The 25231-nt window shown below is 43.8% G+C and overlaps 1 protein-coding gene across 3 annotated transcripts; it reads right to left on the bottom strand.

Annotated features, from left to right (window-relative positions):
- Positions 1 to 389: 389 nt before the first annotated feature.
- SETD7 (SET domain containing 7, histone lysine methyltransferase) lies at positions 390 to 24175 on the bottom strand. 3 transcript variants are annotated; one of them, XR_009741401.1, is made up of 9 exons: positions 24078 to 24175; positions 18732 to 18861; positions 13833 to 14034; positions 11036 to 11225; positions 9304 to 9385; positions 8058 to 8175; positions 7599 to 7756; positions 3281 to 6412; positions 390 to 1796 (listed from the first exon to the last, which is right to left on the bottom strand). XR_009741401.1 is itself a non-coding variant. In XM_061442214.1 (8 exons), the coding sequence occupies exons 1-8, from the start codon at positions 24115 to 24117 to the stop codon at positions 6232 to 6234; spliced, it is 1101 nt and encodes a 366-aa protein (XP_061298198.1). In that variant the 5' UTR covers positions 24118 to 24175; the 3' UTR covers positions 390 to 6231. The 3 variants fall into 3 exon arrangements, 2 of the variants coding, with proteins under 2 accessions (XP_061298198.1, XP_061298209.1); XM_061442214.1 differs by having other exon boundaries at positions 390 to 6412; XM_061442225.1 differs by lacking the exons at positions 390 to 1796; positions 3281 to 6412; positions 7599 to 7756; ... (1 more) ...; positions 9304 to 9385; positions 11036 to 11225 and adding an exon at positions 13083 to 13453.
- Positions 24176 to 25231: the final 1056 nt, after the last annotated feature.

Raw genomic sequence — 25231 nt, 5'->3', positions numbered from 1 at the left:
TCCTACTGCCTCAGGCAGCAACAGCAAGAGAAAAATATACCAGTGCACTGTCACCTGCTTTAAAATAACCAGTGTTAAAAACACTTTGGCATTCACAGGCAGGATGTTCTTCCATCCCACAATACAACTGAAGCACACGTTCTGTGCACTGAGTAGAGAGAAGTGAATAGCAAGAGCAGCAGAGGTGCCAGAAACCCCCAAAGGCAGTAGTGCAGGAGTGTTCTGCTGCTCAATCACTAGTAATATAACGTGGTCTAGAAGCGTGTTAACTCTGCGCCAAATCCTGCTCCCGCACATCAGCAGTTGTCACAAAGCAGCCGCACAAGGAAGGGGGAGAAATCAGAGGACACCCAAAACCATGACACACAAACAAGAAGGAGAAACGATGATTCTGTTGAATATTTTAATATCTGCATTGCCTTCATAGCGCAATTAAAGCAATCTTTAAAATTCACTTATTACAAATGTTTGTCAAGTCTGTTTTTCCCCAGAAACATTTTTCTTACTTCCTTGCACATACACCCAAACACACTATAAAAACCTCATTCATAACATCAAAGGAAGGGCAATCATCATTCATGTAAACATCTTTCTTAGAGTTATCCATTTTTGAAAAGTCATGAATAAACCTACAGATGTTCAGTAAGGCTCATAGTTCGAGTACAAATGTCATAAAACACCTATCTCAAGTACTTTATACAGTTAAATACTCCGGGGTTAACTGTTAACACACGTTTAAGCTCACCCCAAGATTATTCTTTAGCACTTAGTTCTTCAGAACAGAGACACCCAGTAATTATGGGCTGAAGAGTATTAAAATAGCAGAAGGCCCAGCAGAAACTGTTAAGTAATACACAATTTTAGTCTGGATCTTAGCTCAAGAGTTAAATTCAGTACAGTTACAGTAGGAAAAGTTTTTTAGGAAGAAATCTGCAGAAAGGAGGGATGTGTCTGTTCCTATAATATCACAAAGGGGACAAGCTGAGAGGTATGTCCTGAAGATGCGACTGGCCTTGCTATTGCAGTTATTTATGATAGCCATGTGTAATGCTGCATAAATACTTTCCCAAATAGCAGAAACGACCATTTGTAATTGTAAAGATCATTTGTTGCATCTCCCCTTTAAAAACAAATATCTACTTATTGGTAACCAATTACACTTGCATCTTACAAAAAGACATCCTTTTAAATTTGGTTTAGATCTTACTGGAATCTTTTTCTTTTAAATATTCATTCTACCATGAAAATATTTCATACAAACATCATTTTACATACAAATACGTTAAAACTTGTGAAGAGGGTCTTCCCACACTCCTGATTTTATGGCTTGAACATTTAATTGCTTCAAGGATTTTTGTGTATATATATATTACTCCTGGGGAAAACCAAAATAGGTACAATAAAACTGGTAGAGAAAGAGGGCAGGAGCTTCAATTGCCTGAAGACAGAAGAGGGTCAAGAGGAGGGTCCATTCAACAGACAGTGACCTTAGTGTTCAAAACCTTTGATCTGGGGCAAGTAAACATGCACTCAATCTTGCACCTTTTTTATAATTAAAAAAAAAAAATCCCTTGTAAGACTGCTTATAAATGCTTTGTCCAAAAATACAGTTCTCATGTTTCCAGTTCCTCTCAGCATATGACAGCAATGTGTGAGTGAGGAAGAGGTGTCTAACGCAGCACCCCAGCATATAAGGAGACACTTCAGCGACATTGTTTTCAAAGCAATTGGGTTTTAACCCAATTGCTTGGAGGTGGATTCCTCAGGCACCCACAGCTCCAGCAAGTCTGCTGTACCTGAGGAAACCAAAGCAGCAGATAACCGGCTCTGTACAACTTGTTACCTCATTGCAATGGCAGCATTTTCCAGAAACACTATCAAATTGAGTGAAAGGACAGAAATCACAGAGGGCTCTGGGACAGAAGCGACTCTCTACAGTTCCTGGTGCAACCAAAGTGGTGACCACGGGTATTTACTGAAGGACAAGGGCAGCCAGTTGGGATGAAACAGAGAAGTGGCAATTCCCACCACTCCTCAGTTTCTTATCCCAGATAGGCTATGTCAGCTATACTGCTCCTCCAGTGCCCAGCACAGGGTGAGAAATCCCCAATGGCGCTCTCACTTCCACACCAGCAACATCCTACAACAACCCAGGAAAGCAACCACAGCCACTGCCAACTGTGTGTGGCACAAAGCTTTGCATCTGGAAAGCCTGGATGAAGGAGACGGCTGCCTCATCACCCCCAAAACATGTAGCCTCACAGGGCCAAGCAACTGGTAAGCCTCACAAAGGTCTCAAAACCTGTATGAGTTGTCAGGAGCTGAACCTGGGCAAAACCATGGGCCATCCCAGCAGGAATCCTTGCAACTGTGGAAGAAGTCAAAAGCTATCACCACCATACCCACCTACTTCCTTTGACTTTTTCAACAGTTAAGATTTACATATTTTTATGGATGATAAGGTTTTTTTTTTTAATTACTACCAAAAAGGGGAAAAAAAGCCTTTTCAGCTTTGTGAAGGAAAATCAGGTATTTTAGTAGCTCCCCAAAACTAAAATTATAGCTTGAGACCCAGCCCAAAGCTTTTTTCTCTCTTAGCCAGAGGAGTGACCCAGCAGCAGGCAGCTCTCAGCTTTAACTCCTCATACTCTCTTGTCTCCAAGATTCAATGCTTCTCCAGAAAACTAAGCTTGTGTATTCCTGGTGACAAAACACAGTGCTGCCATGGCAGGAAGAGCCATGTAAGATTCTATTTATTTTATAAAAGAGACCATCATCAGCCTCTAATACTGGCTGATACAGGCTCCTTCTCATCAAAGAGCTCAGGAAACAATCCTCCCATCCCAGAGGAGCCATGTGCAGCACTGGAGACCAAAGGCAGGCATTGGGAACTGATTCATACCTGGCAAAAGCAACAATTCCAGGTTCTCTTATGCCATTCTTTAGTCACAACAGGTACTCTGAGAGCCAGCTGCTCACGGCAGGCATCAGTTCTCCTTCCAGTTTTTGTGCTGACAGGATAGGTCTTTGGCCAGACTCTGAGAAGTAGAGCTTCTTACTGCATATTCACCAGCAGTCAGCTGCATCCAACAGACTCAAACTGATTGATTTGCAAAACAGCTGTTTCCTCAGCTCCAATTCAAAACCATGTTTGGTGTGGGTCTCGTGTTACTACTGATAAACAGCTTTGCTAAGCCAGCCTTGCTATCTAGTGAGCCCCAGAAGCTGAGCTGCAATACGCTGACCAAGTTAAGGCATTATTTGGAGTTCTATAGCTAACCTGTGTTTGAACCTGTGGTTGCCAACGCACACCTCTCAAAAACCTCTGAAGGACACACTGAGCCCTTTGGCTACTCAGTGGTAAAAACCACCCCAACCATCTTCACTCTAATAAACCACAAAGAAAAAAGAAAACAAGGATTAAAAGGCTTGGTCCTGAATCAAGCCAAAGCAGCTTTATAATCACAACTTTTATAAAAGGTTGGTCACTGAAGAAGGGATCTATAGGAGGACCAATAGATTTTAACAGAGCAGAGAGAAAAAGGACAGCAGAGTTAACAGAGACAATAGCCACAGCTGTGGCATACTACCAGGCTACAGGCATGAGCAAGAGAATCTGCTTGACTGCCACCAAGTTAACAGCTTTTGAGAACACACTGAGGATATCTCAGTGCCTTCCTTCCCTAGGATTTCTCTATTTTAGGGTGCAACTTTCAAACCTGATATGGAAAGGGCACCTATCTTGTATTTATCTCAAAAAATCAGGTAATTCAAAGACCAATAAACCTATTAAAGCATAAACAACTTCAAAGGGAGATAGCAGAGGAATCAGAGACTGATCCAAGGAATGAAGCCCAAAGAGCTCAAGAGATCAGAACATTTTAAGCCTGATACTATAGAGGGCACAAAGACGCCAGCAGTCCAAAGGAGGTTATCAACACTGTGGAAGGAGTTACCACCCATCCACAGCAGGATTCAGCCACATACCTTCCCTGCTCCTCTTCCCTGCACTTAAGCTTCAACTTTGCAAATTCTATGGTCCTGGCAGAATAATCCACAAGATGAACATAAAAGGTTCCTACCAGCCAGGCATGCTTCTCTGCAAACAGCTGAAAGAGCAATGATCTAAAATAGTGACCTGCAGGCAGGTGGGGAAAGATCTAGCATGCATATTTCTTTCTGAGGTTCACTCGCTGAAGCTGTGCTGTCCATTGGCCTTTGACAACCTTCCTTCAACCATAAGGCTCAGTTCTGCCTCTGCACAGTCAGCTGAGTCCCTGAACTGTCACCTCTGCCAGCCACCTGCCTTGGATGAGAAGCAGAGCTGTGGCTTAAGTCTCCAGTGTGAGAAGATGGGTGATGCCAAAGCTCACATTCAGATCACTGCTGGAAGAGCGTCAAAAGCCCTGAGCCTACCTGCCTGCCCACCAGCAAGCACATGCCGGGAGTAGCTTCTTTGCAAGCTTAAATGGTGAGGTGCTGGAAAAGGTTTGTGATCAGTCACAGGGACTAAAGAGAGCCCCAGGTTACAGAGGTTCTTCTTAATAACTAACTTTGTACCAAAGCAAGGATTCTCAGACTGCACAAAACAGCAACCTCATCCTTCCACCTGCAGGTATCAACCCAACACATTCTCCATGTCTAGCTCTCCAGACAGCTAGACACACCTCTGACTGTTCAAGCAACCAACCAAAATGTGTTGCAATAGAAAGGTAGGTCTGATTTCCAAATCATTTATGTTACATATATACAAACTTCTCTAAACTACAAACATTTAAATAAAGTGTTGCAAATGCATCTGAGTTCTTCCTAAGCTGCTAAACCCAAAAGAGATCCTCATAGGCCCAGAAGGGGCTCCAGCATCCAGACCAAGATCATACATTGTCTCTCTCCTATACAGCATTAGGCAAGACCAGTACAATATCTGAAAACAAATGCACAACAATTTCTCTACCCCTGAAAAACCCCAGAACACAGCCCTGAAGATGAATATTCACAAGCTCCCACTGCTGGCTGCAACAAAGCTACGGATTGACTGCTGCTTCTAAGTATGAGCAGTGCGTGAAGTTTTTACATTCATTGTTTGTCTTTCAAAAACAATCTTCTCATATAGTTTTTTTTTATCTTATTTTGATATCTCATACTATATTGATTTACTGTGTCTTAAACCAGCACTACAAAAAGACAGCTACAAGGCTATATTCTTTGTCAACTGAACAGATACAAAAGATACAGCTCTCCTTCATCAAGTACTACAGCCTGCCCTCAGATACATCTCCTTCAAGAGAATTCATGTGAGATGCAAGCATCTCATTGCTAGGATTTTTGCCTTGAGAACTTGCAGCCTTAACAGGTGAAACACACAAACCAACCCTGGACACTAATGCAAGTAACGCACCTGCCTTCCAGAACACACACTTCCGGAAGTCCTTCAAGAAGCACATCCATTCTCTTCCTTCAGCAAATCTTCATGCAAAGAACAGCTTCATTTGCGTGTCATAATCATAAATAAAATAAGCCAGCCATAAAGGCTAGATTAATATTAGGTTTGGACATGTTGCTATACTATTTAGAGAGCCACAGAGACCAACACACAGCACTCTCACATACACACACAAGCCTTTCCACTAGTTAGAAAGGATTTTCTCCTGCAAAAGATTTGTAGAAAGAACAACATTCAGACAAGAGGAAAGGGGAGTTAAAACCCAGCCTCCTATATGCTAATAAATAAACTGCTCTATTGCAAGATTCAGATCAAAGGTTTAAAAAGGCAAAATTATGCTACTATTAGAGAATATCAAAATATTACTGTTATCATCACAAGTGGCATATATGCAAAATGCAGTTGCACAATAATGCCTAGGCAGATAGAGAGCAACACTAAGTCTGCCGACTAAAAGTGAACGATATACCCATTTTAGTTTTCTGTCTAGTCTTTTGGCATCTTTGCATATGGTGCAAAAGCAGAAGCTACCAAAGAATATCACATCTCGTATAGAATATTAAATAATTTCTCCAGATAAGACTGGTGCAACACTAGCTAATTTTAAATCTGCTATGAGTAACACAGTCAAACCTAGTTAGTATGCAAGAAACTTATCTCTTAACACAGAATGCAAAGTTATGATGCAACAGCATGAACAATCCCTGGTTGTCCAGTTTTCAGTATAAAGGTAGTGCATAGATCCAAGTTTCTATTTCAGTTTGCTGAGCAGAGAAGGAGCTCCCATTTCACTTTTTCTGGGCAGCCTGGAAAGCTTTCAGTTCCAGCTGGTACCACTCTGGTGCTTCTGGCCCATTCTGCCCAACGGGGTTGTGATCGTATCCATAAGCCACTGTTAATTCTTCATCTTTCTCCACAGCCCTGATGGTACGGATACACTTGATGGGCCCAAAACGAGGATGAACAAACCTAGACAAAGAATCATAGAATGGTTTGGGTTGGAAAGGACCTTAAGATCATCTAGTTCCAATCCCCCTGCCATGGGCAGGGACACCTCACGTGAGGCCATATTGCCCAAGGCTCTGTCCAACCTGGCCTTGAACACTGCCAGAGCATTTACCACTTCTCTGGGCAGCCTGTTCCAGTGCCTCTCCACCCTCACAGTAAATAACTTCTTCCTTTTAATAATAATAAATAATACATAATAAATAACAACAAAACAGGCTAGGACAGGTATGCTTAGCTGTCAATCTACAGGCTCCCTTATCCTCTTTTATAGTTTCAGAAGTCACTCACAGTTCAGAGTAACATCACATAATCTGATATCATCTAAGTAGATTGCTTTGAGTCAACCTTACAAAGGCTTCAGTAATAAGGGCAAAAGTACTGATATATTAAAGCAGTTTTGCATAGCTCTATTATCTGAAGTTTTTCACCAGTCCTGTCTGCAACACTGCTCTTTTATAATAAATAAATGTTAATCACTTCCACATGCCTTAGGCTTGTAGAGAAAGGTAAACACTTGCATGAAAAATTGCTCATCCTAATTTCCTCAGCGCAGGTTAACTACCAAACAATCGTAAAATACTTCTGTAAATATTCTACATCATCCCAGTAAAAGGGACTGGCTTATCTGAGGAAGGAAAACTTTTTTCTACACATGTATTTCCACAGGTCTGCTCATTTATACATTGGTATGAAAATATTTATACCCTTGAGCATATGTATACACCAATGGTTTCCCAGTGCACCAACTACAGAGCACCAAGATGCTTATTTTCTGAGTTTCAGACAGCACACTTGATGGCACTGGTCAAGCATCTGCAGTTCAGCAAATACGGTGCAGTCCTAGCCAAACTAGGCGCTAGAAAGTTGTGCATTTTAGAGTCAAAAGGTAGCTCCTACAGAGCTTAATGACAAAATAAATACAGTTGCAAACTTCAAGATGCTCCATGGTGTATAAGTCCCAAGAGACATCAAACACCTGCAACGCCATACAGTTTCCAACTCAGACCAGGCGAGCAGGAACTCCTTCAGTGCCCAGACCTGTTACTCCCAGCCCCACCAGCTGTTCCTTGTTCAGCTGCCCAGAAACACCCTGTGAGCCCAGATCGCTGGGCTGCAGCTTGCACTCTGAAACACAGGCTCTACTTACGGGTCATAGATGCAGTTAGGAGTGAAGGAATGGTTGGCCTTATGCCCCAGTGAGGCACAGTACTTGGCAGCGTGGTTGTAGGGCTCTGGCACGTCTATGACTGTTTCATCATCCAGGGATATTGTATTTCCATTGAGGGACCAGTCTCTGCTGTCTACCTAGTTTGCAAGGCAAAAATCCAGTGTGTGTGGAGGAGTCAACTTTGCCAGCAGTTTGAAAGCAAACATTCAAATACATGCAACTAACCGTCTTGTGTGTAAGTCATTAAAAAAAAAACCACAGTCATGACTTGTTATTATATATACACAGTTCAGTGAACGTGCACTTTCTTTATCAGTTAAACTTCATCATATTAAAACTTAAGGGTGCAAAGAGGGGGTGAGGTGTAAAATCCTACTACAAGATGATGATTTCAGAAGGAGCAATGAAAATTCAGACTGACTTTTTTCTCTGCTTTACCTCCTGGTGTGTAATTCGCACTCCATTGTAAAAGGACATAACTGTACTGGCTTCTGCTGCTATTTTGGAGAATAATCCTTCTCCAGCACTGGAAATGAGAGAGACATCAACGTACACTCTACAAGGGGAAAAGAGCACAGAATTAATGACTGGCTACAGTTTTAATTTTCAATAGGTATTATAACAACACTACTGGCATTAAGACTAATATTATCATTAGTTTTATTATTATATATTGAATATATTAGTCTTAATGCCAGTAGTGTTGTTATAAAGCTAATGATAATTCAAATATCCAAATCTCCTTCTCTTTTCATATGTTCTATTTTGGCAAAATGGAGATTTGGTGGGAATTGGGGTCTGACTTTATCTATTAGTTTGGAATGTATTTTTTTTCAAGTGCCAATCTACTATCATTCCTGATGGCTTTCCTTCATGGCTTCAGCTCAGGAACACTCTCAGTAACGCACCAGAAGCCCAGAGGTCCCCACTAAGACGAGGTTGCTGGTGTGTACATGTACACATGAGCAAGAGTTTTCAAGGTGAAGCCCTAGATCTTCAAGCACTCGATGCAAATGAGTGTCAGCATTTTACTAATCACTTATTTAGATATTTCAGAACATCAGCAAAGAACTACAACTGGTTTCTACAGAGCAAAGCCTCTTGAAAGTCTAGGTAAAAAGCGGAATAGCCACAGAAGAGGCATCACTGACTATGACGTGACAATTGCTGAGGAACGCATTTTGACATTATAGGGCTGTCACAAACAGCATCTTGCTTTCCTCCACCTGGATGATTTACTCTTGCCACTCTGCTACATCTGTAGGGAGGGGAGAAAACTTTGTACAACACATGCCACCCAAGTGAGACACACCAAATTCAGCATGCTGCAAACCACAGCTACCTACACATCTGGGAAATAGAGAACAATGCAGATTTCCTCCAAGAATGTTGTAGATGTGGGCTTTAAGTGGAGTCCAGGACTTGGCTGAACATGTCTTTGGAACACTAAGAAATTATCTGAGCTAAATCTCTTTAAAAATATTGCAATTTTCCTCTGTGAATCAGGAAGAAATTCAATCAAGTCAAATGCTGACTGACATGCAGAAAGGGGCTAAATTTCACAAACCCTTACACACTTTTTTAGATTTCAAATGAGAAAAGGTTTGCAAAATTAGTCCCTAAATATGTAACAGCAAAGAAATATGGACAGTATTTAAAGAGGGGAGTAGAAAAAGAAGCCTACCTCTCTGACTCATAAGGATCAGGAAGAAGTGCATTTGTAGAAATGCAGGATGAAGTAGATTTGTCAAAACTGTATACTGGACCTAAAAAAAAACAAACCAGAAATCAACAAAGGAAATAAACTAATTGGCAGTACAGAAAGTACAGTAACCCTTAACTTAATCAAGACATTCAAAAATTAAGTTTTAATGACTGCAAGAAATAAATGTTATGCTTAAAAACAAATAAGGCATTAAACAGAACTGCACCTGTGCAAGGGCTTCAGTGAGATACTGTTTCTGATTATTTTTTCCCCTTAAAACACTAGACTAATATTTATCACAAAAGGTTTATACATACATTCTTCAAACTATCAACTTGCAAAGGAGGACTGCACAGTCTTCCAAAACTGACCCTCCCAGAGTCTCCAATTAAAATTAAAACGCAACATTTAAAAGGTGTATTCAATAACACATTAATGATAAAAAAACTTTGTGGACTATTTAAAACAAATATATTTTCTAGTTCAAATCCTGAAGATACTTCAGACAGAAGATAATGTTCAGTAATCACAAAGTACACTTGCTACAGTCATTTATTTCCTGGCATTAATAAGCAACTCAGTGGTACAGCTCTAATTATATCCTTACATCCCTCTCCAATCAACTGCCAGAGGACTATCTGGGAGATAGGTTAAGATGCAGGTGGAAATAAGATGAGGAAAAGAACCCAAACCAGAATATTACAAAGTTTAATAAAAGGCCATTGCCCCTGCGGTCCAAGATCTGCTCTGGCTGAAGGCAGCTTCCTCCATAGCGCAACCAAATCCTATTTGCAAAGCACAACTGTATCCTCTCAGAAGTTTCAAGTTAAATTTTGACTTGCTGTCAGAACTGATTTAAAAAAATAGTCACATGCATTTGTTTCTCAACGCCTTTTCACTGAGTTTTATGCTCTTATTTCATATCAATCATTGCTGACAAAACGGAAATGTGTTAGCCTGGTCCCTGTTTATTGCTCATGGCCCTGTCCACAACTTAACCCACTCACCCCCAAGACATCACATACACCTCAGAGCAACAGAATCACACCAAACCAGCGCTGCCCTGGGGAAGGAGCACTGGCTGCACAGGTTTAAGGCACCACTCCAACCATTTCACAGCCACTTGCTATTACCAGGACTAGCAAGACTGAAGGGAGCAGGTGAATCAGACTGTTACACAACTGAATCTAGTTCACTAACTCAAATCCCTGTGTCCTTTCAGCCACATAATACAGATGCCAGAACGTTCACAGTGCCAACACTCACTTGCACAAACCCAACTGACAGAGCTACAACCAAACCACAGCCTCCCTCTCCACTTGTAGTAATTTTACTAACAAAACAAAGCCTGTAACTGTGCCAGCATTACCATGGTTAAGCAGGTTTTCCTGCTGGCACAGATGGCAGTGGCGTGTGTGACAAGCAGGACTGCACCCATGAGCATGCGAGAGAAGGGTTATGAAGAGCAGGTCAGCAGCACCACCACATGGGTCACTTCCTGTCTCTTCCCAGAGCAAAGGGATCGCTCCTTGCGCCCTTCTGTCCAACTTGATAATTTAGGAAAAAGGGCTTCTCACTAATAGACTTACTATCTCATCACAGCCAGCCTTCAAAGTCTCTAATGGGGAACATGACAGAAACCAAGCTGTTTCCAGCAAGCTGTTTGCCCTCTGGTAGCAAGAGTACAGGTTTCTGTGTTAGCTGAACTTACTGCCTGGTACTGCTTCAAACTGAGGTTTCCCATCCTCTAGAGATGTCAGAGTTGCCAGTTTTGCTTCTATCATTTCTCCATCTATGAACCTTCCAGAATAAGCAGTCTTTCCATCAGGGTACACATAGGCTATTTTCTCTCCAGTCATCTCCCCTTCATCATTCACTTCTCCCACAAGGCTGCCTCCATCCTGAAAGCATGGGCAAGAAAGAAAAGGCAGAGCATGTAGTTATACTTTACTATCTTCAGCAGACAGAAAAGATTTTTTCCCAACCTTTTAAAGCAGCAATCTAAGCTACAGTAAGTTCAGAAGTGAGATCATGAAAATGAGTGAGAAACAGACACATGAAGATGCTGGGTAAAGTCATCCCAGTCAGGATAAAACTGACAAAAGAAATTAACAATGTTTTCTACATTGTCTGAAATAGGTAAAAACCAAAGTCTTTCCTTCCATGTGATGCAAATACTGAGTCCCAGTTGGCAACATTTTTATGTGAATAGTCAGTGAACTAAAGTCCAAAGACACATACAAACTTTTGAGTTTTCTTAGTACGATACTGTGCTGTAGGAAAGGAAAACAAACTAAACCACTGCCTTGCTCACTGCTAATTCATAGTACATCAAAAGGCTTGAGCCTGCTTAAAAATAAAGACTTGCTGGATGACTGAAGAGTTTCTCTGTCCCAGCATCCTCCCACTGTATCAGCTGAGAACAACTGTCTGCTGAATGGCATCATCAACAACAAAAGCAACACTTTTCCTCTCTAAGGTTTACACATTTCAGCCCCGGGCTTTGCCATCTGTGATATGCCTGCAACTCCAGTCAGGTCTATTTACAGAACTGCAGAATGAGATGCATAGATTAGCACAGGTCTAATAACTTCAGGTGTTTATTTCAGTAAGGACAAGGAAACATAGTTAAATAATGCCCTTGAGCAAAACCAGCAGCTGTGATGTGGGAACAGACTGATTTAGATCAAGATTCTTCACACAGACTTCATTTCAGAGTGGCACCATTTTGTTCATCTCCAAGGATGAAAGAGATTAAAACATACTATAGTAAAGAACAGGAACCTTAAGTTTGGGTAAAAATTTGTGCACATAGCATTACGCACAGAACCATGCATAAACAATTGCTTCCATGGCAAGAAGTGTTTTGAAACACCTTGTATTCTTCAGTCTGGCACAATGGTAATGACTAACCTCTAAATAACTACATTTCCAGAATGCACAGCAACACTTTGTCAGCTGGAAGATGAAACAGAAGACACATACCTGAAGGGTCAGTTGTGTGTATTTTATACAGTAGTACTGAAAATATGCCACTTGTCTGGCAGCATACACCAAGCATTTGTTGATTCTAACACATGCTTAATGGCAATAGCGAAAAACATTAAATAAAATGAACAGCCACTGGTGAGCACTTGAAATGAGTTTGCAACTGAAGGATGTGCAATATGGGTTTTGACTAACAGCTGTCCTGGGTTCAGCAGTAGCAGTCATTTTTCTCCTTCTTGGTAGCTGGTGCAGTGCTGTGTTTTGACTTTCAGCCTGGGAACAGAGCTGATAACAATGATGTTTTGGTTTGCCCAAGGACTTTGTGAGCCTCATGCTCTGCCAGGGAGGAGGGGAGGCTGGGAGGAAGCAGAGACAGGACACCTGATCAAAACTGACCAAAGAGGTATTCCATACCACAGCACGTCATGCCCGGGATGTAACTGGGAGTTACCCAGAAGGGCTGGTGGATGGCAGGGTTGGAGGAGGTATCGGTTGGTGCTTGGTCAGGCTGGGGGGGGCAAGTTATTGGTCAGCTGGTGCTGAGGTGATGTATTCTCTTCCCTTGTTATCTCCTTTATCATTATTATTATTGGTGGTAGCAGTAGTGATTTGTGCTATACCTTAGTTACTAAACTGTTCTTATCTTAACCCATGGGAGTTGCATTCTTTTCGATTCTCCTCACTGTTCCTCCGGGAGTAGGGAGAGGGCAAGAAGGGGGGGAAGTGAGTGAACAAGCTGTCTGGCTGGGTTTAAACCACGACAACAACTTAATTTAATTACATGCAGATGTTTCTCCTTCCTCAGCACAACGTAAAGATTGAAAGGTTCAACTCTGGAGTGCAGCACAAGGCTGAATAGAAAAGAATTTATTTTTTTTTTAAATTTAAATAACCCCCCCCTAAAGCCCAGCACAACCATTACTGCCCTAATTAGCATGAGTATAAAAGCACGTGAAAAATTTCTGCAGCATTGTCCAGAGGAATATCCAAATGTTTACCGAGAAACAGAAACATTAAACTCTGGCTTGCTTAGTGTGCAAATCACTTGTCCACACTCGAGTCAGAGGCACAGCTCTCACATCAGTTACCAGTTGGGCAAAGCCAGACTTCACAACATATCCTGTGGAAACAGTGTCCCCTCCTAGTTAAGTAAGAGCAGCAAGTTACAATAACTTGCATGGCTCCCATGCTCCTCACCTGCAGTCAGCACCACAAAGTGCACAATCACCAACCCAGCTTTCCCAAGCATATACACAAACACACTTCCAAGGGGCTGGGTTCCCTGGAAGATGGAAATAGTGAAGGCATCTCACAGCCTTGCCAAGTCCTGTCTACTGGGACACTGAAAAGCTTTAACTGCATGTTAGAATATCCAAAATTGGATCTTCCACCCAGACTTTTGTGGGCTGACTTTTGTATAGCTGGGTCACGGTGGACATTTGTTTCAGATGGGGAGAAGAGAAAGACACATAATAGACACATACTATTCTGCAATAAAGAGAGCAGGTGGTCAGGCTTACCGGGTAATAAATCCAACAAACCCCGTGTCGAATGTTGTCTTTATACTGCCCTTTGAATATGAGCCGCCCATCACTGTCATACTCTTGGGCTGGTCCATTCAGCTCTCCATCCACATATGTGCCATGAAGGACCACTCCATCCTCATAAGTATAGATTCCTTGGCCTTGCAGGGCATCATCAACATAGTACCCTTCCAGGGTGCTGGAAAAGACAGAAAGAGAACAGCAGTGGAAAAGTATTCACCTAAGAGGTGAACCCAAAGCCTCAACACGAGGCACAACTCTGCTTGTTATTCTGCATATTACTGGTACAGAGAGGCATGAGGGGAAGCCTCCATGAAAATCAGGTCCTAGGAGGAGGTAACTGTTCATACATGGTTTGCTATTGCTGGGTACCTACAACAACCCAGGCTCAGCAGCAGCTGCCAGGGCTCCCTCACTGGAACACCACTTCCAGCATTTCTCCTCTATCCCCCCCAGCCATCACTATTCTGATTTCTGTCTGAAAGTCTGATGTGTCTGCTAGTTTCAACCAAATTTGAGGGGGAGAAGGGGAACGAGAATAGGAAAGTAAACCTGAGTTCTCAGGAAAGCCAAGATGAAAAACAGAAGCTTGCTTCTGCAGAACTCCAAAGGCAGAAAACAAATTACACTGTCATTTCACCAGGGTGCGCTGCACAGACACAGAATCATTCATCTAAATCGCATTGCCCAGCTCTTTTTATAGGCTGGGGAAGCAAATTACAGCAGCAAATGGATGCCCATGGCCAAGGAAGAAATTCCTGCTCAAGCAGGCTACTCTCACGTTGTAAGTTCTACCTCCTACATTTAGATCTTTACTGACATCTCTCTGGTGAGATGAAATTGAATAACCACAGAGGTGGACCACAACAGAGCACAAACTGCAACCTGCTACGAGCTCGGTGTTAGCTCCCTAGCAATACAGCTAGCAACAATCTGTACCAGATTTGCTAAAAGCACTGTCATTTTTCATGTATTTCTATTAAAATGGAACACAGCCTGTCAAACAGAACTAGTGCTGCACCTGGATTTGAACAAAGGAACATTTCACTTCAGTTTTGTCTTGCAAACCCTGTAGAAGCGGCACAATGGTATCTTACAATCCACTTTGCTTCCTTTCTTAAAAAGAGTGCTGAGAGAAACTACAAAGGAAATCATAACTGTAAAAGAGGATCTACTCAGTTATTTCTTTCTCACGCTAGAACTAGCATAAGGAAATACAAGCTGTTTAGCTTTTACCCTAGCACATTTAGCTAAGAGTACACATACCTTCACTCCCGTCGTTCTTTTTCTACATCTAAGGTATAAGCCCAGACAGTGCCTTGGAGCACATGAAAACCTGTTTTGAGAAGTTTTGTAAAACATGTAGAGTCAAGAGCTGCAGAAAGCATGATTCCTCAGAAGTAACTTTATGGTTTCTAAAGCGTCACACACTGTTCTTACATAACTTTGGCAGGCTGGCTGAGATTTCCATGAGAAAAGACATTAAGGTAAAAGCCTCAATGCAAACCAGATGCAGAGCAGGAAGGGTCAGGAAAGCTGTTTTACTTCTCAGTTGGATGAATTTCTTGATCCAGGCTGCTACAGAGCTGCACAGACAGCTACAGCACCACACAGCACGGGGAAGGAGCTGAGCAGATGAGGGAACCACCAGAAATCTGTGCACTTCCTCAACTATAAATGACACCACTTTCTCTTCTAGTTTATCACAGATCACCAGATTTGAATTTTGTTGTAGCTGGCAACACACAGAGTCTACACGCAGGATTACTCTTTAAAAGAAGCAGCCACCCCCAGTTTATGTAATGAAACAGACCAAAAACAGCCTCTTCTTGTTAACTTCAACTAATACCATTAAAGGTAACAAGTTGCTGAATTACAACAGTGCCTCAGCCCTGGGAAAAGTTACCTTCTCTTTTACTGTGACTCAGATTTCTAGCTTTGGTTCTTTGTATTAAGCTACAAACAATGTCCAAAAGATCTTTCTACTCTCATGTAACATAATGAAATCAAAAGAAAGACATCTAAAGAAAGAATGCCATGTCTTACAATCTTGCCTAAAAGCTCAGATTGTCTAATACTTTTACACTTTTCACAGCTTTTGAGTTACTTGCACACTGCTCCCCCCTTCTCTCTCTCTCCTTTCAAGCTCTCAAGGTGTGGGATCTGCAGACAGACACAATACTTGCAGCTAAGACCTGACTGGCACAAGGAGGAATAAATAGCTTCTCTGTCTTGCATAAACAAAATCTTGTTAATACAGACCCTGAGCTAGCCTGTATTTCTCCAGTTTGTTTCTCAGATTATCATATTCATCATAATGTGAAACTTGACTTCAGTAAAACTTTCAGGTGTACTGTCTTCCCATTATCCAGGTGGGAATCCAGGATATCCATTACCTGAAAGATAGACTAGTTATAAGCAGCAGGGCAGGGGTAGAGAATACTTACAGAAATATCCTTCCAGGCATTAAGTTACATTGACAGACTCTAACCCATTCATCCCTCACTCCCTTATCTCCCACCTTTTCCCTTTATATGGGAATATGGAAAACTTTTTCTTAAAAATAACACTGTTCTCTGTGTTCTGGGAGATTCCAGTTTACAAGAGTCTCTGGTTAAGGGAAACAGCAGCTGCAGCTCTGTGCCAAACATGGGTCTCATGCTCACAGTTATTGCACAAAGTGTTTTGTAAGTGCACTTCAGCAAGCGTTAACACCAATGGGAGCTCAAGTGCACAATCCAGAACAGGGAGTGTGCCAGAGGTGAAACCTCTCTCTGAAGGGATACGTTGGGTTTTGTTGCATTTTTGAAGGGGAAGGAAAAAATAAGTGATATTTCATTCCAGGTTTCCACTCCCTTAAATAATCAACAGGAAAGGGGCAGCTATTCCAGTAAAGGGAAGAGTTTTCACTGAGACAAACAAAGCAGCCAGGCAGCCAATCCTATTTCCCAGCACCCAGAAAACGAGAATGCTGACGCTGCTGCCAGCCCAGTGCCTGACAGGACTGAGCTACTCCCAAACAACAGACCTACTGCAGTTCAGCTGTCAGCCTTTACAAGCAGCCTGTGAGGGAGACATTCAGTAATGCTGAAACCAGCTAGCTTACTGCACTGAAACGCACAATACTGCAAGGGAGAGATGTTTTGAGAAATTCCGAGGATTCATTTCTCCATAAACACTTAGCCTTGCCCATGGCACAGCTAATGGAAACAGCACGTTCTGCTTTGTGCCAGGGCATTCTTCCAGCAGCACATCACGACACCTGAATCATCCACGTCAGAGAGCAACTTACTCCTCCTAGCTGGACATAGCTGGGGAAATCACAACATCTTTAATAACCACTTACTGCTCGGCTAAGGCTGCTTTAGCTAAATTAAAATAAGCTTAGGGCAGTTTATAAAAATACCCCATTACCCAAAACCACATTACAGACTATTTTTGTGTATTTTCATCCTGCTAGCTCCCGAAGCCACACAGTAGCCAACTGTTCCATTTTTTAAGGGTTATGAAAATAAAGAGGAAAAAAAAAAAAAAGAAGAAGAAGAATTGGCAACGCTGAGGAAGTACAGAAAAGGCTCAGCAGCAATCTGAGTTTTCCCACAGAGCACTGTCTGTACCCTGGATTACATGGAGGAGCAGCCCTACAAACAAAACAGTGGGTCAGTTTCTCCGACTGTACAACCAACAACTGCTCTGCTGAGATCATCAACAACCACAGAAGCATTATGTACATGTGTCCATAGAGATGCTCACTGCCAGCTTGAAAAAAAAGCCTATTTTAGAGAGGTCAGCTGCTGGGCAGTACTGATTTTCAGTTACTCACAGAAGATTTAATAAGCCTGTTACCACAACAGTGGGGATTTTATTTCATCTAAGCTTGGAGGCCTGGTCAGTTTCTGCATAACTGAGTAAGTGTCGTCATGAAAAAAAAAACCCAATCTACAGAATGAAGCAATTGCAAAGGCAAGTACAGACAAGGAGCTGACTCACTGAGACAGCACAAATAAGTCTGCTCCTGCTCAGAAGTTCTCAGAGCAGGAGGAGAGTAGACCCGGCACGACTGTCAGTTTAAGGGCTGCTATTCATAGTGCTACCGACAGCTGCAAAACCATCACAAATTGTGTCATTTTATACATCTGCTGCTGCTCCTTTGGATGAAGTTCTGAGCAACTGCAGAGAGAAACCCTGCAGTTGGGGGGAGATGTATAAGGCATTCATAATGATGAAGCCCTAAGAAGAAAACACATGCATAGGCAACTTCTAGCCCAATTTCACTGTCACAATTTCCAGCAAAGAGAGGGGAAATTACAGGGGCTTTTTTTGAAAATAAATCAGGCCACAAACAACTTGCAGATGATTAGGTACAGCTGGCTACAAACCTATGCTTAACTCAGCCCTTTAAGCACTAAACAATTACCCCGCTTGAGCGGAAAGAAGGTAAGCCTCTGTCAAGGCCCTATGTCTGTGTGCAAGGTCTGGTAGAGGGAGATCCCAGTCCAGTTACAGTCTCTGTATAAGGCTGTAAGACAAAAACAACTCCACCTACAGTTATGGAGCTGAACTTTGCAGCCCAAGTCCTTGTCAGCATGGTTTCCAATAGCTCTGACCACCTCCCAAGTTCTTACAGTCTAATTGGTTGGTAACTTTATAGTGCTAAAAGAACTCACACTGATGCATTCTCCCACCAGGAAACAACTCCAGGCATCACGTTACATACAAAGCCCCCAGGCCCAGCAGCAGCAGACAAAACTTTACAGCTACAGCTTTTAATGAGAAAGCTTACCAGAAAGCAGCATATAATCAATGTAGATTAGTTTTTTATCACTGCAAGCAGGAGGCAAAATATAGAAGAAAAATTCAAGAGTCAGTGTCTACCTTCCATCAAAAAAGAAGAACTTGCCACGGCCATTCTTTTCTCCATGCACAAAGTTTCCTTCAAACCTGTCTGTTGATGAGTAAGTCACTGTACAGAATCCATGTGGCAGCCCATCATCATCTAGATGCCCTGAAATAAAATCCAGGCAAAGAACAAAAGAACACATTAAACATTATATAAAACTAAAAACTTCTTCTGATTATGTGGACTCTTGAAATGCAGTAGCTCCCCAGTACAAAACAGTAATGTGCAGCTAAACATTTCTGTTAGGAACATGGATCAGAGATTCAGTATAGATGAAGTCTGTACTTGTGTAATACATTTTGCTTGAAAAATAAGATGATCAGAATAAAATAAAAGGGATGAGAGACAGGAGAGGGAAGAGAAGAATAAGCAGCAAGACGTTTCTAAAAAATACAAGGTTCACACTGTTCTAACTTATGTTAATCTAAGTCTTCAAAAAGATAGTAATTCTTTATCTAAAATATGTATATCCTGGTGAGAACAGAACAGATTTAGACTTCAATCCACTGAGTAAGGAAAGGTATGTTTTTTTTCTTTTGATAAATACATGTCTTACAACATGGGTGTGACACCTCACAGCCATATTCACAGGAATTTAAAGAAATAAAAGCATGTAATACCTATAATACTATGCCCTTGTAATGTCAGCCAACTTGCTATCTTGTATTTTAAACGCCACTCTCCAGTGCCTTTCTGATGTGTTCACATTATATCCCCCCATCCCATTCCCCTTCCTAGCCCTATCAGTTTTTCTCATTACAGTTGTTGCACACGGAGAAAGCAGAACGGAAACACCGCGGATCCTCATCTGCACAGGTCTTTATTTTACAGAATACAACTGGCCAACTCTGATTAAGTTAAAGCATAATAAGGCTATCACTGTTTGCCTCTTCAAAGCCAAAAAAAAAAGGAAATAAGAGTGTTTTAAACAACTGCTATTATCTGGTTAACCTGCGTGAACTTTGAGTCCTTAGCACTGCATTAACAGGACATTTCTCTGACTGAAGAATGAAGATGCTCAAGCTCAGCAGGGCTGCTCTCAGCACAGTGATACACCAGGTGCCGGTGTAACAAGCTCCCATTGTGACATTCTAGCAGGTATAAATTTTGCATGAAAACTGATGAATAACTAAGAGCTAGTGTATATTTATGTTCTTCCACGTTTCTAAATAAAAATCAGCCTTTCAGCCCCTGAGTCTCTGGGTGAGGCATACAAACCCTACCAGAGATGAGAGGCAGCACACACATCCACTTCTACAGACTCTGGTTCAAGTTCTTCCCTGATCAAATTTACCCTAAACTGAAAAAGTTCAAAACGCATACAGAAAGGCAGAAATGAACTCCAGTGTGTGGGGGAGCAATTCCAGTCCAGGCTGATGCAGGCACCAAGAGGCACTTCAGTATTATCAAACCTCGAGTCCTATGCCCAGGAAGAAAACAAGCTGCACAGACAACAGTGGGAAAAGCCAGATACCCATGTGGCTCTAGAAGTCCATCTACTCCTGCCCTGATTGCAACAGGTTCACAGAGTTCTGGAGGGACAAGGGTTATCCAGATGGCACATGCATGCCCACATCTTGTCACATCACCATGAGCTACTGCTTCCTTGGGACGCTTCACAGCCCCTCAGGGACATCACAGACGGGGCATGAAAAGGATGTGGGGCAGCATCTGGTTAAGTCCTTTCCTATGAGGCACATGACCTGCCCTAGCTTTTCATACCAGAATGACTGACAGAAGAATGCCACACAGCACAGGATACTCTGTCAGGATATATTTCCAAGCTCTTGAAACCTTCATTAAAAAAGAAAAGAAAAAGAGGAAGACACAAAGAGAGGAAGTAAAAAAAAAAAAAAAAAAATGCAGCCAAGTGAATGTTCCCCAAAGTAATCAAGTAAGGCCGTGCAGGTTTATTACCCATCTCCCGCACTTGTTACATTGAGTATGTACACCCAGAAGGGAGGTGTACAGTAGAAAATAATGCTAAGAAACCTGAATTAATCCAAGATCCCTTCCTCCACCCTTCTCATGTGTGCTGCCAAAGGTGTCACACCTGCTCTGGCACTTGCCTAGCACCCTCTGCAAGTAACACTAGTCAATCCTTCCCTTTGTGGCTCCTGTGCTGGTATGGGGGGCTGACCTCGTGCCCCGCCGGCATGGCAGAGCTGACCTGCCCCTCCTGGGGTAGCAACCCACCTTGCTTCCATTTCACAAAACAGCACTCTGCTCTTAAACTCAGTTCCCAGTGCATGTTACATTGAAAACAGACAGAAGTTTAAAAAGTTAATAAAACCAGTCAGACACTGCTTACTGTCCAAAACACCACAGAAGTTAAGAGAATAGACAGGGAGAGCAAAAGAGTGTGTTTGCATGTGTGGGAAGCGACATCACTAAAGGCTTTTAATAACTTTGAAGATGAACCCTTTACAACAGAACAGGCAGCATGCCACCCCTTCCAAAAAGAAGGCAGACTTTTTTTTTCCCCCTCCCATTCAGTCGGGACGCCCCTTCTTGTAAAAGGGAAAAGTTTCAGCAGTTATATCAATTTAACAAAGAGGTCAGTGAAATTTCTAATTTGGACAAAGCCAACTATGTCAGCATCTACAGTTATAATTAAAGGCTTCACTTTTATTGGCATGGGAGGGGCAAACAAACCCTAAATAATACAGTATCAGTTTTCCCCTCACTAGCAGAGCAGAACTTTAAAAAAACATTTGGATTAAAAGAAATATACTGAAAGTATTGGTAAATTATACTATCAAAAACAAACAAATGAAAACAACAACCGAGCAACAAAGACCCTTGCAACTTTGTTCTCAGGTTATTGGCTTATTGAGTTTTGTCAAGGTTTTGCTGGAATGCAAAGCCCAACACAAAAGCTGCCATACTTATACACAGCACGCATGTCAGGGCTTTTGCATGGCAGGATACAGACTATCCCAGAGATTTAAATGGTCAATTTTGATCTGATGGCCTCTATACAGAGTCTTAATCTCTTCCATAGTACAAAGAATCCAATTCTTCTAGTATGTGAGAGATTGTCCCCTAGTGAAAAAAAATATCCCTCACCCCAACAAAACAAGAGACATTCAGTCTCTCAGTCAATGGAGGGGCAGGAGGAAAGCAATTTCAAGTTTAATTACATAGAAGCAACTTTTCCTACATGGATGAGGCCTCGGGCTCTAATTCTGTTTCAGAAGAAGTCAATGGAAAAAAAGCCCTCATTATTTCAGTGGGAGTGTAGCAGAGTGTTCAGCTTCCCTTTGTTGCCTCTTCAGCTGTCCATTTGTGAAAACAAACCCAAAATGTCTAAACATATTTTAAAGTTATTGTAAAACCCCACTGTTGTTACTTCTCCAAGAGTCTCTCAAGAGCTCATCTTAAGCTCAGACCATGAGCTTTTCAAGAAAAGGAATTACACTAATAGCAGCTAGTTCACAATGCAGCATGATGGGGCCACTTAGCAGAACCCAAAGGTAAAAGCCCTTTGCTGTCAGTATTATTACTACTTAGCAAAAGACAGTATGCATCATCAACAAAAGATTCTGGCCACAAAGATGCAAGTCTGATATTTCAGGAATAATAACAATAAAACAACCTCCTCCCACAGAATAAAACCCCAAACATGCCGACTTCTTTCCTATTTCCAACTGCCTCTTGGTGAGTGCAAAAACACCCAAGCATCCTGTTCACCCCGAAACAGCACCCTGCTTCTGCGTCACTCAGAAAAACAGGTACTTTCATACACACTGATGGATAACATGCTTTAAAAACACATTTCCTTAGCCCACAGAAATGCTACATAAATCCACAAAATGGCAGAATGCTTTCTTTACCTGTGATATGAGGATCAAAATTACGACTCTGCCCAAGATACAACTGCAATCCACACATCTACAGAGTAGAGAGGAAAGGGAGGAGAAAAGACACATCTATAAGGGTGCAGGGCACACCCTATCCAAAGCACCCCTCATTTGAAGGATCTCACTCCCCTCACAACCGTGTTTTATACAACAATGCTTCTCTTTGGCTCTGTTACCACATTCCTAGACAATAAATCCAGATCCTAGCAGCAGCTGCTTAGCTCACATCTGTTGTTAGACTAAGCTGCCGTGCCTGATGTCTTCTTTGGAGAAATGTGCTTTGAGGCCTAATCCTCCTGCCACAAGATACAAACAGCCACACCAAACAATGAGAATTACCAGCATCTCATCACAGGCAAATCCTTACTTTGTGTGCTCAACCCCAACAACTGACAATCCAGGAGTGCTCTTTCCAGCAGGACCGTGTGTGCCCTGCGACAAACCTTTGGGAGCAGGTGCCTTCAGGTACAGCTGGCACACACTTTGTTCTAGGGCTGCAGGAGGAGACCCGTCCCTCACTCCTAGGTGCAGCACGGGAGGAGCTGCAACCCTGGGTACCAAGGTTTCCATTAGGAATGCCTTCCAGAGGCGTGTGCCTCTTTTAAAACTCTTCAAGGGTTGGTTCTTTACTCATGGAAGGTTAGCACTTGCAAAAGGGAGTGTATACTGCTTGTGAGCCTGCTCACTCCAATACGGGTGACTCAACTCCCAGCTCTGCTGCCCATGAATGTGACCACAGTTGCCTTCTTCCGTTGCTTTTTGTTTTCCCTTTCCACAAAGGTGACTGTTACCCCTCACTCCCAGCGCACTCACCAAGGCCGGGTTTACCCTGACACACCAAGCCTGGGGGAGCGAGCTGTGCTCCGGCAGGAAGGGTTCTTCTGCCACAAGCCTCCCCACCACCGCTCTGGGAGGACGCGGCGCCCCCGGCCAGCGCCCGCAGCCCGCACGGCCACTCGGGGCCGGCTCCTGGCTCGTCGGGAACGAAGCAGCACGACTGCGGTACAAGCCCAGGGGCAGCTCGGGGGAACCGCGCGGCCGATGAGGCACCGGGTGCGGAGCGCACGTGGGCACAGCACCGATGGCTACAACCCATTCTGAAATAATTTTTAATTGTTTCGGTTTTTTCCACATGTAGCGCGGATCAAACGTCACCACCAGCTGCCGGACCCGCACGCCCGGGCCACCAGTGAGGCCAAAGCAGCAGCCCGGTACCGGCGCCATACGTGGCCCCCCGCCACGGCGCTGCCCCTCACCGCGCACGTGTCCCGGTGTGACCGGCGGCGGCCCGGCAGCGCGGCCGTTGCATAAGCCCGCTGATGTCATGCGCTGCCGCCGGCCCCAGGCGCCCCCACCCCTCACCCGGTACTGCCCAGAGCCCGCGGAGCCGCCTCCCTCCCCGTTCCCACGCCCGCCAGTGCCGGCGGCTCGCCCCTCTCAGCTCCCCGGTGCAGGTACCTTCTACGGTCTCCTCCAGCGTCTCCTCGTCGCTGTCCATGGCGGCGGCGGCGACAAACGACAGCGGCAGCAGCGGGCGGGGACACAGCCGCGGTAACCGGGGCGGGCGCGCGCGCACCGCCCCACCTCTTCCCCCCCGGCCCTGCCCCTGAGGGAGGGGCCGCCCCGTAGGCCCGCCCCACTCCGGGCAAGGCTGAGGTGCGGCGTGAGGGCGGGTGTGGCCGAGCGGCAGGATACTGCGGGGCTCGAGGTGGCGACCCCCGCCTCGCAACAAAATGGCGGCGGGTGAGAAGCCGCCTGAGAGCTACCGCCAGTGGGAGCGGCGCTGGGGAGCTGTTTCCCACGCCCCGCAGCACAGGGTGCTGAAGCGAGTGCACGAGAAAGTGGTTAAATTCCTGCTGAGGAATGTCCCTAACGTGGCACAAAGCGCAGGCGGCAGGAAAATACCCACCCAGGGTACTCCGTGTTGTACGGGGCAAGCAGCACCCTCGGCCTCCGGCTGCTCCAAACCTGCGTTTCCTCAGTTCACCTCATGAAGTAAACCTCCCTAGGGATTCCTAACAACCACCACTTCTCCCTCCCCACACCAGGAACCGCTGTTGCTGGCTGCTCTTGACAGGCACTGAGGGATTTAACTGCCAAAACACACAGGCTGTTGGGTTTCAGCTTTGCAGGGGGGGTGACAACCCCCAGCAGTGGGTGCAGTTTGTGAGGTCTCACCCAGGGCACCCGAATTTGGTGCTGTGCCACCACACACCTCAGCGCACTGTGGAGACCTCACTCTCCACCACAGCTTGGCAATACACAAGGAATCACCTTAAAGGACAGTCAGAATGTTTTCTAGGTCTTCCAGCTGGCTGTCTTGGCAGAACAGGATGTATCCTGCTGGAGATGACCCAGACAGTCGGGGGCTGGAGCTTGTCCTCTGTGAAGTGAGACTGAGGGAGTAGGGCTTGTTCAGCCTGGAGAGCAGATGGCTTCAGGGGGTCTCAGCAGCAGCCCACCAGCACTTGCAGCAATGCTACCGAGCAAGCAGGTTACTCACGTTGGTGAGAGGACAAGAGAAAATGGGCATTACTGAAAACAGTTTAGAGGTGACATAAGGAGAAACTTGCTCCCCATGAGGACAGCTGAGCAGTGCAGCAGGCTGCCCA

Source organism: Pezoporus flaviventris, unplaced genomic scaffold, assembly GCF_033815535.1.
Source record: "Pezoporus flaviventris isolate CSIRO_AGI_PZ_B2104156 unplaced genomic scaffold, CSIRO_AGI_Pfla_v1 ptg000002l, whole genome shotgun sequence".
In the NCBI taxonomy this organism is placed as follows: domain Eukaryota; kingdom Metazoa; phylum Chordata; class Aves; order Psittaciformes; family Psittacidae; genus Pezoporus; species Pezoporus flaviventris.
The sequence above is the reverse complement of the archived record's forward strand: the minus strand, read 5'-3'. Positions and strand labels throughout refer to the sequence as shown.